General features: G+C 50.8%; 1 protein-coding gene across 2 annotated transcripts in view; it reads left to right on the top strand.

Moving 5' to 3' along the window:
• The window catches only part of PXDC1 (PX domain containing 1), a 29,199-nt gene that overhangs the window by 15,475 nt on the left and 1,340 nt on the right, over window positions 1–12,384 (top strand). The window contains exons 4-5 of one of the 2 annotated variants that reach the window (XM_016954839.4): window positions 8,597–8,708; window positions 11,998–12,150. In XM_016954839.4, the coding sequence (XP_016810328.1) occupies window positions 8,597–8,708; window positions 11,998–12,016 (131 nt within the window). In that variant the 3' untranslated portion in view covers window positions 12,017–12,150. Of the gene's footprint in view, window positions 1–8,596; window positions 8,709–11,997; window positions 12,151–12,384 lie in introns of those variants that run through there. The other variant, XM_001162147.7, reaches the window with a different exon arrangement.

The raw sequence follows: 12,384 nt of genomic DNA, 5'->3' as shown, positions 1-12,384 counted from the left end.
TGTGTCCATCATTCCGTTTCTGAACGGAGGAGGAAGCAGGGGAGAAGGAGAGATGGAGGACTCAGAAGGATGTCAAGGGAGAAGAGCGGATGAGAGGGGGTCTGAGCCCAGAGCTGACCCAGAAGGAATTGGGAGACCAGAGGACAATGGGGATGGGTGACTGATGCTGTTGGCTGTGAACGTGGCCTTGCTGATTATGGGCCACAGCACAAGTGGGATTCTGAATTGTGTGCTTGGGAGAACTGGGTGGGGTGGGCAGGTTCTGGAACCTGGAGTGGAAGATGGGTTTGTAGATATTAATAGGATTGTGTGTGCGCAGGGTGGTGGAACACCTGATCCTGTCTGTGGCTGCTGCTTTGTTTTGTTTTTACTGACACATAATTATTGTACATATTTATGGGGTAAAGTGTGATGTTTTGATACATGTGTATATTGTGTAAAAATCAAATCAGAGTATTTAGCATTTCCATTATCTCAAACATTCATCTTTTCTTTGTGGTGAGAACATTCAAAATCCTCTCTTCCAGCTATTTTGAAATACACAAGGCAGTACTGTTAACCCTTGTCACCCTGCTGTGCAGTAGTACAGCAGAGCTTATTCCTCCCACTGTCACTTCGTGCTCACTGACCAGCCTCTTCCTGTCCACCGCTGGCCCCTCCCCAGCCTCTGGTAACCACTGTTCTACTTGCTGCTTCTATGATCTCCCCTTCTCTAGGTTCCACATATGGGTGAGATCTTGTGACATTTGTCTTTCTGTGCCTAGCTTATTTCACTTAACATAATGCCTGCAGGCTCATTCATGTTGCCACAAATGACAGCATTTCATTCTTTTTAATGGCTGAATAGTATTCCGTTGTGCATATGTACCACATTTCCTTTACTCATTCATTGGTAGGTAGACACTTTGGTGGTTTCCATTGTGTGTTCTTGGCACCTTTGTCAAAAATCAGTTGGCTGTAAGTATATCGATTTATTTCTGTGTTCTCTATTCTGTTCCATTGGTCTGTGTGTCTTTTTATGCCAGTAGCATGCTGTTTTGGTTACTGTAGCTCTGTTGTATATTTTGAAATTGTGTAGTGTGATGCCTCTGGCTTTGCTCAAGATTGCTTTGGCTATTTGGCATCTTTTTTGGTTCCATATACATTTTAGGATTGTTTTGCTCATTTTTGTTGTTGTTGTTTTATTTGGTGGTTTTGTTTTGTTTTGAGACAGGGTCTCCCTCTGTTGCCCAGGCTGGAGTGCGGTGGTGCAGTTACAGCTCAAGTGATCCTCCTGCCTCAGCCTCCCAAGTAGCTGGGACTACAGGCGTATCCCATCATGCCAGGCTAGCTTTTGTATTTTTTGTAGAGATGAGGTTTTGCCATGTTTCCCAAGCTGGTCTGAAACTCCTGAGCTCAAGCAATCCATCTGCCTTAGCCTCCCAAAGTGCTGGGATTATAGGTATTAGCCACTGCGCCCGGCCTAGGATTGATTTTTTTTTCCTATTCCTGTGAAGAATGTCATTTGTATTTTGATGGGGATTGCGATGAATTTGTAGATCACTTTGGGTGGTATGCTGCTTTTGATATCTCCCTAAGATACCTTCCTATGTGCCCTTAGACAAGAGCAGTGAGTACAGGAGCCCCTTTTTAGCTGGCACTGGGTCTCCAGAACCTTTATGGGAGAGTGAGGATGACTGGGTCCTTTTTCCTGGCTGGGTGTCTATGGATCCTCATCTCAGAGGGCTCACAGAGGGCTCTGGAGTCCTAATTGTCTATTGCTCTGGGTTTTGCATTTTGTAGTGCAGAGCATGGGGAAGCCTGGTTCTTTAGTCTGAGTGGGGAGAGTCCTAGCACCAGTGTCTCTGTTTTGGTTTGTTTTGCTCTGTTTGGGCAACCCAGAGATCAAGGAGCAGCAGAGTCCTCTTAGTGCCTTGCCTTATGGGAGGTGCTGGCCCCCGAGTGAGAGGGATAGATTAGAGGCCTGGAGCCACCTCTGATGGAGAAGCTCCTGAGGCACAGTGCCCGGCACATGCTTCAGCCTGCCCTGGCCTCCCGTCTCTATCAGCGATGTGTATGAACCCATGGCCCACGTGGACCCTAAGGGGCGAGCATAGTGAGACGAAATTTAACAGGGAGAAACGTAGAGTCTCATGTTGCCATTGAAAGTATGTTTTCTTTGCCTTTTTGCAAGGGCTGAGGACAGGTTTCAGCCACGGCTGTCTGTGGCCTTCCGTGTGTGATGGGGGTGCAGTGTCCAGGTCTAGGAAGGCAGGGGTCCTGGCCTCCTTATGCAAGTCAAGACTGTCCCTGGGATGCAGCAAGATGAATTATTACATCCAGAGAAGAGTGTCTGGTGGGCAGGGGTCAGAAGAATGGGAGGAAATGTGGAAGAGCAGCTAGGAGGAAGGGGATGCCACCTTCAGATGTTGGCGGGCTGCCATGGGAAGGGGTCAGGTGGGGGCTGGCACTGGGTCTGTGGGTAGAAGTAACTGTGGGCGACTTTGGCTCAGCAGAGAACACGTTCTAACATCTGGGGCTGCCTAACCATGGAGTCTGCACCAGCCTGTGGCTAACAGTCTCAGTGCAAAGTCTGGGGGCCCGGAGGGGTTGCTGCAGGAGGCGGCAGGCGGTACGGCCTCTTGCAGCCTTGCAGAGCCGAGGGTCTCAAGTGCTCTGAGTGTTTCCTCCTCTTCCTCTTCTCTGCCGGTCACCGAGTCTGGTTTTCTTTCTCTGAACCCCCTAGACCTTCCGATCTCTGTTCCCGGTCTAGCCGGCCCCTCACTGTGTCTAAGGGAGCTTCTTAATCTAGAGCAGTTGTGCCTGCCGGTGGCGAGGCGGTACACCCACCCACACCATGGCAGATACCTCCCTTCAGGAGTGCTTTTTAATGAAATTACTATTGACAATAAATAGCCCCAACATCCCTTTGAGAAAATGGCTCACACATAGGCACATCATGTTCTCAGTCTTGGTCCCATATTTGGCATGTTTCTGGATCTGTGGCTCCCCAGGCTGAGGCGCGGGGTCCAGAGAGTCCTGGCATCACCTGAGACTGTCCACACGGCTTTCTCTCATGCCTCCCCCTTTCTCCAGGATATGAACCCGCGGACTGAGCCAGTCATCCCAAAGCTCTGACCTCTGAGGCTCATTAACTGTCTTAAAAGCTCACTCTCACCATCAAGCCCAAGTTCTTTGTCATTCTGGGCATTCAGAGCCTAGCCCACACTAGCCTTTTGATGTCACCTCCACTCCAGAGCCTCGGCCTCCTGCAGGGGACTGGCCAGCCGTTGCATGGACTGTGGCCCTGCAGGGTCCTTCGTGCAAACCTGCCTGTCCACTGCTGTCCTGGTTAATTCCATTCATTCCCGGCCGAGAGCCCACATCCACCCTCCTCCTCCATTTCTTATGCCACTGACATACGTGTAGGGAGGCGGTGCCGTGGGGAAGAGGCACTGACTGTCTCTGCTCTCATGATGTAGGCTGGGGATGGGGACCTGCAGGTGCCGAGTACCTTGGCTTTTCTAGGACAGTTTAGTTGTCAGGAGCTCCACTAGATGGCGCCCGGCGCTAGCAGGCGCGGCGACTGTTTCCACTTCCTGGGGCCACGGTGAGGACAGTCAGGATGGACTGCATCCCTTGGCAGTGCTTCCTTAATCATTCTTTGTCCCAATGCTTATCAAATGTAAGAAAGCAAGAATCTAGAGCATTCTGCCCCGTGGCTGCAGCTGTGCAATGTAAAAGGAAATGCAAACCTCTCAGCTTCGATCTGGCAACTTGGACTTATCAGTCTCAGCCACAAAATCTGACCATTCAGGTTTAAGAGGCCTGGAAATGAATCACAATTTTATTTTTCATTAATCTGGCTTCTAGCCAATCTCAACCTTAGTTTTACTATGTAGGGGTAGTCCAGCTAGCCAGTTAATACAAGGGCACTGCTTTGGGTTTTGTTCCGTTGCTGGAGTGCATGGGAAATACAGTGGGAGAGAGGAGGTGAAAGGGAGGAAGGCTAGAGTATGAATGCTTTCACGGCTGAGACCACGTGTCTGCTGAGAAAAGGAATAGAGTTATTGAAGTGAGGGGTTGTGACGTTTGTGGGGCTATGAAAACATAGCTGCATCCAAAAAACAGAAAAATTGCCATCAGGCAAACAGACACATTGGTAATTGTTGCAAAAAAGATCCATTGATTGATAGATGCAAAGATTTATGAGTGAAACTTTGAGGAGAAACAGGATTTGCATAGCCGCAAGGCATCCTCCTTCAATTATTAACTACAAAGGGAAAGGTGGTAACTTCACTGTGGAAACAGCTGGCAGAAGCCTCCTCACCAGGCACTCCACAGCAGCCTCAGCAGCAGCAGGACCTGTCAGCATCAGCCCCACCCCCATATGCCACTCCAGGTCTCATGCAGCGTCACTGTGTAGGGTTCCTGCCAAAAATGCATCACCTCGATCGAATCACTCTGAAACTGCCAACAAACCCAAATCGAGGGACATTTGCTAAAATAGCTCAGTCCTCTCTAACAGTGCTATGGTCATGAGGGACAAGGGAAGATGGAGGAACTGTCAGAGGTCGCAGAAGACCAAGACAGAGCAACTCATTGCAGCAAGAGATCTTGGATTGGGGCCCCCACGGAAAAGAGGAACGTTGGTGGAAAAACTGTTGAAATTCAAGTGAAGGAGGTCTTTCATTTAGTTAACAGAATTGTGCCAATGTCAGTTTCCATGGAAGAGCAGGGCTGCTTTCATTTGGAAAAATATGAGTGTAAAAAAATAGCTTGAAAGTCAACTATTTCATGGAATCAGTCATGTATGTGATTAAAATGGCTACACTGGTCAAAGATTCTTGCTATAGATACTAAGCTGACTTCTAAGACATTCACATTGTATGTTTGAAGAGAGGCTCAGATGCTATAATTTTTCTTGAATGACAACATTTTCTTCCGTTCTTTTTTATTTACATCATAACAGATGTGAGGACATTACTAACACTGATCATAATAGCTGTGAGGAAATGCGGACCTCAGCCTTGATACGGCTATTTGGACTCATCAATTTCAGCCACAAAATCTGATTATTTAGGTTTAGGGGGCCTGGAAATAGAACACTGTTTTTCATTAATCTGGCTTCTGTATAATGTCAACCTTATTTTTACTAAATAGGGGTAGCCCAGTTAGGCAGTTAATAAAAGGGCACTGAATGATCATGATAGATCACTCAGGACTCTTTATTGAGCCCTCAGTATTTGCTAGATTCTTTACATACATCATCTCAAGTTAGTCTGCACAATGGCCTTTGGAATGGATACCTTTATTTCCATTGTACAGATGAAGAAACTGAGCAAGAAGTAACCTGCTCTCCAGGCATAAGTAGCAGAGCCTTTCCCAGCTGCAGTCTGCATGCTTTCCTACCTGCTCGTGCCTCCTGAGGAGCCAGCATTCCACACTGAGACACGCCATGCTTGCTAGTGCTCTGGCCGAAGGCACATGGCAGGTTATCAGTGGACTTTGTTACAAGTCAGGCTCCCTGGTCCCGTAGCAATGAATCTCAATGCAGCCTTTTGCTTGAAGGTACAAGTTCATGGTCTACACCATCGTCTTGTGAAAACTGACCTGGGAGGTCAACTCCCATGTAAATATCTGCTGTCCGTGGTTGAAACGGGGCACAGGCTACAGGCTTAGCAAGAAGATCTCCTTAAACCAGTGGTCCCTACAATTAGAGGCTTGCTACAGCTAAATGTTTTTTCTTCTTTTTTTTTTTTTTTAAACTGTGGACGTGTTCTAATTTCTACAGCTTTTCTTAGGACTTGTTTGTTAAAGTGACCAAGTAAATAAAAATGTAAACTGTTAGAGAATCTGTGCTCCATTTTCTCCCAGCACAGGCATATAAAAGCTGTGCACACTTCCCTAGGTTTTAAGACAATTTGCTTTTCAATAAACCATCCCTTTCTGAACCCCTGTTGGGAATAAATGTTCCAGAGGTTGCTGCACACCTGCCAGCTGTGTCGCCTGGCTTGCCCCTAGGTTTTTCGAGGTTCTGGGGCTGACAGCAGAGGTGGGATCCAGGAGGGAACCGGAGCTTCTCAGGGACCATCTTTAGTGAAATGCGAGAGTCTAAGCGAAGTCCCTCTCTGGGCCGGGCCTGAGACAGCAAGGTCCATGCAGGAGGCACCAGACATACCTTAGTGTCCTCCAGGGCCCAGCCAGCCTTGCAAATAATTAAACCACATGTATGTGCATGAGGCTCCTTGTCACAGGCAATTAAGGAATGATTGCTTACAAATCTATTTTTTGGGGGACTGGTAATGACTCCATTTTGTGGAGCTCCAAATTTCACATTTAAGAAAGAGTAGGCATGTAAAGTAACTCTTCAGAATTTTATTCAGAAGTGATTTGCAGCAGTGACATTTGTTTTAACTTGTAGGCCACCACCCAACCAAGTTCCCTTTGCAAAAGGGGTGGGAGAAAGGGGGATGGGGCTGTCAGCTGGCTGTATGGAGGTTGCTCTGAGGTTTTATGTGCTTCCCAAGAAAGACAGATTTGGGTCAGAGTTAATAAAAACAATAAAGGCAGTGGTTCTGTGCTGCCACCCATTTTAGATAGAGAGGCGAGGGAATCTTAGTTTATCTTGTTAGGATATGGCAGTTTTCACAGTCCGCCTGTTCAGTGAGGCTTTGGTAAGCATCGTCTTTTGCCCCTTTTGCACCTGGAAGTGTGGCTGACCCCAGACTTTGGGCACTGATTCTTCTTTGCTTTGCAGAGCTCCTTCTCAGGACCTGCAGCCCTACCAGCTGGTACAGGGAGGAGGGCAGGGAAGAGCTGAGGACTGATGTCCCCAGGAAACACCAGTGGCCCTTCTCCAGAAAGGCAGGTGGAATTTTAGCAATGACCTGATGAATCTGACTGATGAATCGACATTTTGATCTTATGGGGGGGCGAGGAGGAAATCTGTTTCTCTTTCCTCATTTTTGTGTAATTTCCCTAATTCTCTTCATATGGAAAGCAGTTCAAAGAACTGAGAACCAAATATGTAGAAAGATTAAACAGAAAGTGACTATTTCAGTTACCAAAAAAAGCAAATCCATACACGGGAATAAACCAGTCTAAATTGTGGTAAGGTGTAAGAAAAAATAAAGGAAAACAGTCCCCCAAGCAACTAAGGCATCCGATGGGGCAGTGAGCGATGTTCCTGTTGGGTGTGGTGTGCCAGGGGAGAGGGAGGGCTGTTAGGAGCTGTGTCCTGAATGGGAAGATGATAATCCCTTGGATTTGAGAAGGCACCGGGAATTGGAGTATATTTTAGGCGTGACTTTTATGATGGGGTGCATAGAGGTTCTGAGTCGAAAGAACAGACGAAGGTGGTTCTGGTCTTAGAACTGTGGTTAGGAGACGAGCAGGCTCACGGGCAGCTGGAGGACCTTAGCTCCAAGAACTGGCCATGGCTACCAGATCTCATCTGCCGAGCGAGGGGACGGAAACGCGGTCCCTCAGAAAATACAAACGAACGCTGCAGCTTTTTATACCTAGATGGACCAGATGGCATGATGCGATCCAGGAGTTCATGGGATTTCAGAGTGAGAAGGATCCTCGGAGATTAATACAACTTTGAAATTTTCCATTGGAGGAAACTGAGTCCCAAGGCCATGGAGCTCGTTGTCCTGGCTCCTCATCCTCCATTCCAGCCCCTTCAGCCAAGGACTAGCGCAGACTTCCACCCTCTAGCTCATGCCATGCAGCCGGTGTGGACGTAGGAAGTCGTTTTTCTTTGCTGGCTTTTCTAAATTACCCAAATCTGTGCTTATTTGGAAAAAAAAAATCATTTACATACAGAATTACATAAAGCGAAACAGTGAAAGTCACCCTTTGGTTTAAAATGCACACTGAGAAGTAACTCAGGAATGGGCAACCAATATTGTATATTCTCACTTAGAAGTGGGAGCTAAGCTATGAGGATGCGAAGGCATAAGAATGATATCATGGACTTTGGGTTCGTGGGGTGAGAGATAAAAGACTACTTACTGGGTATAGTGTACCCTGCTTGGGTGATGGATCCACCAAAATCTCAGAAATCACCGCTAAAGAACTTATCCATGTAACCAAGACCCACCTGTAACCCCAAAACTATTGAAATAAGAATAAAATGCACACTGATTTCGTTCAGTCAGAACAACAACCCAGGGCAGTCAATATTGTTACTTCTGTCTCAGCCACAGTGAGAGCTCAGCAAGGAGAGGTACCCTGGGCAGAGCCACATGTCACTGTGCCATAGCTCTGCTCTCACACGCAGACTCACAGATTTGAGCCCAGTACTCCTTCTTTGTACTCCAGCTTGAAGCCCACAGCGAAGGGCATATGGAGAGCGTACTCAGGCAGCAGAGCATCTTTGTCTTGGGAGAGACACACAGCAGGCCTGGCTCCTGCGGGGATTGACCTCTTCCCTGACTTTGTGCGGCAGAGCTCTGAATGGGTCTCGGGTGCACGGCATTCTCTTACGGTGTGGAAGAGAGGCACGGGCAACAGGTGGAGGAGAAAGCAGGGAGATGGGAGTAAGTTCCAAACTCCAAAACCTCAAGCCCCGACCCCTCCTGAGGACTCACCTTGTTGCTTTGGTTTTCAGAAATCATGAGGTCCAATGGATTTTGTTTAGCAAATACTGAAACAATCGTTATTGACCACAGTATACCAAATGGAAGAGACCAGCACCTGGGCGTGGACCCAGCAGAGCATTTGTAAGTATGCTGATTTGAATATTGTTTCATAGACTGTCCTGAGCCATTTGCCTTGTGGGATGGGGGCTCACTGTTCTTATGGAAGGAAGTGGGTGCCCAGAGCCACCCAGCAGTTCCTACCTGCATTTGGACACTGATTTTAGAAGTTTGCCTTTCCTAGAGTCTGGTGAGATCTTGATGAGTGAATCTGTGGAGGATGGAGTTGCTGGCTCTGAGGGGCATTTAGGAGACGTTGCAGGGCTAGGGGCCTGGTTCGTGTGGGGCCCTGAAGGGTGTGATGCTGTCTCCAGGGCCAGGAGGGCCACATGCCTCACACTCAGTGGTCCTGATTCCCTGAGATGGGGACATGTTTGCCTCAAGGCTGCCTGGCCCTGTGCTGAAGGTGTAGGATGTATCTGATTACTGAGGCTGGACAGCCAAAGCCACCACTGTCTTCTCCGCTCTTTCTGTCTCTGATTTGACTGTAACACATGCTCTAGAGAGCCCGGCACTGGGGTCGGCAGCATCTTCAGCCTTGGCTCTCCTCCAGGCATCTTCTTGGTGAATTCTGGGGGCACCAGGGTCCCCAGACAGCTTGGCCTCTGTTTCCTGACACAGCCAAATCCAGACTGCTTCTTGGCTGTATGAGCTCAGAAAGTTATTTAACCTTTCCTGACTTCTCTTACCTTCACGGGACCATTCTGCTGTCCCACCATGGGTTGTGTTGAAGACCACAGATGGTGAGTGTAAAACATCCCGCTTGAGAGTCCCACAGAGGCAGCTCTGGATGCAGAGTCTCCCTGTGGGCCCAGGAATGACATAGCCTGGGGATGGCCCGGGTCTTGCCCCACGCATTTGCTAGCCCTCCATAGCAGCAGATTGAAACTAGAGCCGGCCACATGTGCCAAGACCCACATCCGGGCCTGTGGGCGGCAGGGCTGTGACCCTAGCATGAACCTGGGCCCCAGCCGGTGGCCTGGGCCTCCTCTGCTGAATCCCTGCTCCATGACTGAGCATGGGGGGTCCCTGTCAGGCTTGTGGGACTGGCTCCTGCTAATAGACCCCACTTTCTCCACAGTCTGCTCCATGACTGAGCATGGGGTGGGGGGTCCCTGTCAGGCTTGTGGGACTGGCTCCTGCTAACAGACCCCGCCTTTACCAGTGTGTCTCTCGGGTAGATGGTGCGAGAATCCTTCCCAGTAGAGGGGTCATGAGCTGCTGGTGGCAGAGGCTGTGCCGGTGGGGCCAAGGCCGCAGCTTTCCTGACCTGCCTTGCCCCTTTGTGTCCCTTGCCCTGACCCCACTGTACATAGCTCATTCACTCATTACCTGTGGGTCCCCCATGCCAACAGGCTGGCACTGTGGAGGTACAAGGCTGGAGTGTAATCATGGATGAAAGAAAAAGGCCCTTTAGCTTGGCAGGGGTAGTTACTGGCCAGGCACTGTCTTGGGGAGAAGACAGATGGAGACCCTTCCTCATCACCAGTTGTGCAGGCTCTGAGTCTGCAGTGTTTGCAAGGGGACCCCTTTCTATATCCAAGAGGCCCTTGGCACCCTGGAATGAGGCCAGATTTAGGAGGCAAGTTCAACCGTGAGCAGGCTGGAGCTGAGGAGAAACACACGGAGGGAAGAAAGCCGGGCCAGAGGTGTGGCTCTTGCAGCTGCCCGGGACTGTATGTGGACAGGAGTGACAGGTCTTGACTAGGCGGCCACCTGCTCCGGGATGCCTGGCTCACAGGGAGAGAGGGCCGAGAAAATCCCCATGACCCCAGAAAAGCCTAACAAAGAAACGCCTGCCGCTGTGGGGCTCGGGAGCATTTGGAGGGAGTTCCGACTTGGGCTTGCCGGGCCTCTCTCTGGCTGCTCAATCTCGGGCAGTGCAGTGGAGTCGATGGTCCAGCTCCAGTGTCTCACAGGGACGATCTGTTTCTACACGGCACCGGCTGTCGGGTGGGGGGTTGACAGCGACCAAGAGCACAGACACCCTTTGTGGAACTGGAGGCTTCACCTCCCTGCGTGGCTGTCCTCCCTGGCACCCGAGGCTGATTGTCTGGCCCGAGCCTGTGAGCCCAGTGCCGCCGGGCCCACAGCAGGGCCCCCCCAGCAGAGTCTCAGCAGGCTGCCCCGAGTCTGGCCCCAGGGGCAAGTGGGCACCAGTGCCAGGGCCCAGAGACCCACCTGCACTCAGGGAATGGATGTATCTGATAGAGATGGGGCCAGTGGGGACTTCTGGGGCTCTGCAGGTGACAGTCTCAGCTGGCGAAGGGATTGCCTGGCTTCTGGGAGGTCATCCAGGGCCGAGGCACTGGGCGGTTCTGTGGGGACCTCAGGGAGCCTTAGCCCCATGACTCATTTTCCCTGAGCATCCCGGTCCCCCTCCCTCCTCATGTCCTCAGGGTCATCCTGTGATCTGGGCAGGGAGGACGGGCAGGTGGTGGGACACTGTTTGAGGTGGCGCTGTGGCTCTGTCCCTTGACTGGCTTGAACCTTTTGGCACGCCCAAGGTTCCCCCTTGGGTTTCCATCCAGCCCTGGTCTGGGGAAGAGATTTCATTCCCTGGATGAAGTTGGAGAGCTGCTCTGTCTCCGTGAGCCCCCATAGCTTTCCCACCCACAGCTAGGGCTCTTTGTGCCGCGGCCTCTGTCCCAGCCTCGTGTTGCCAAGACCGTGAGCATAGGGAAGCCGAGGCGGGGGCTGACACCACACTCCAGGCCTGGCCATGGAGTCAGAGGGGAGGCCTTCCTCTGCAGCCTCAGCCTTTCTTATCCAAATGCCTTAAAGCTGTTTTCACAGCCCTGTCCCTTGAGGTCAGCGGGATTCACACGATGTACTAGGTTTGTGGGGGACATGTGCTCGCCCTGCCTTGTTGTGTGTCCAGCCAGGGGCCTGGACTGTGCAGTCATCTTGGTCATGGCAAAGCTTTCCAGAGATGGCTGAGTTCCCACAGTTGTCCACGGGCCAGGGCCACCTTCAGTCACTGGGGGCGGCACAGGAGGCAGCCCCGAGGTGGCTCCCAGGAGGGTGGGGCAGCTGCTTGCCTCTGTCCACACTCCCACGCGGCCTGCCGGGTTTGGGCTGATTCATAGGTGGAGGAAAATCCCACAAGCCGTACAGCTCTGTCCCCCTTCCTGGGGAGAATGTCCTTCTTGTGCTTTTCTCTGTTATGCATTTTTAAAGACCTGGAGTCTCTTTTCTTAACGTAGGAAGTCTGCCTGGGCTGCAGAGGGAGTAGAAACAGTTCCAGTGTGTGGGGAGTCAGTATCGCGGGCTTTTACGTCCCCTTATGTTTGGGGTTTGTATTCTTCCCTAGTTCTCCTCACCCCATGTAAGTCCCCCACGTTCGGATGCTTCTCATCTGCCAGAGCGCGAATGCAACACGTACCCACATGCAGGCTTCCCCGCTAGAAGGTGTCTCCCCCCGTGACCTCCACGGGCCTTGCCGGCTCTTCTCCAGCCTCCTGTTCCCTCGCAGCCTCCTGTGCGTCCGTGTGTCATCTCTGCTGCGGTCAGTCTGTGAGCTCGTGACCACTCCTCTCTCAGCTGTCCCCAGGGCCCAGCACGAGGCAGGCGCCTCTTCCCTGAGGACAGACCCTGCCTGCCTTGTTCACTGCTGATCCCACAGCCTGACGCGGTGCTGGGCACAGAACAAGAGGTGAAAATCAGCACTCCATGAATGAAGGAATGGATGAAGGCCTCG

This window comes from Pan troglodytes, chromosome 5 (assembly GCF_028858775.2).
Source record: "Pan troglodytes isolate AG18354 chromosome 5, NHGRI_mPanTro3-v2.0_pri, whole genome shotgun sequence".
Lineage (NCBI taxonomy): Eukaryota > Metazoa > Chordata > Mammalia > Primates > Hominidae > Pan > Pan troglodytes.
The sequence above is the reverse complement of the archived record's forward strand: the minus strand, read 5'-3'. Positions and strand labels throughout refer to the sequence as shown.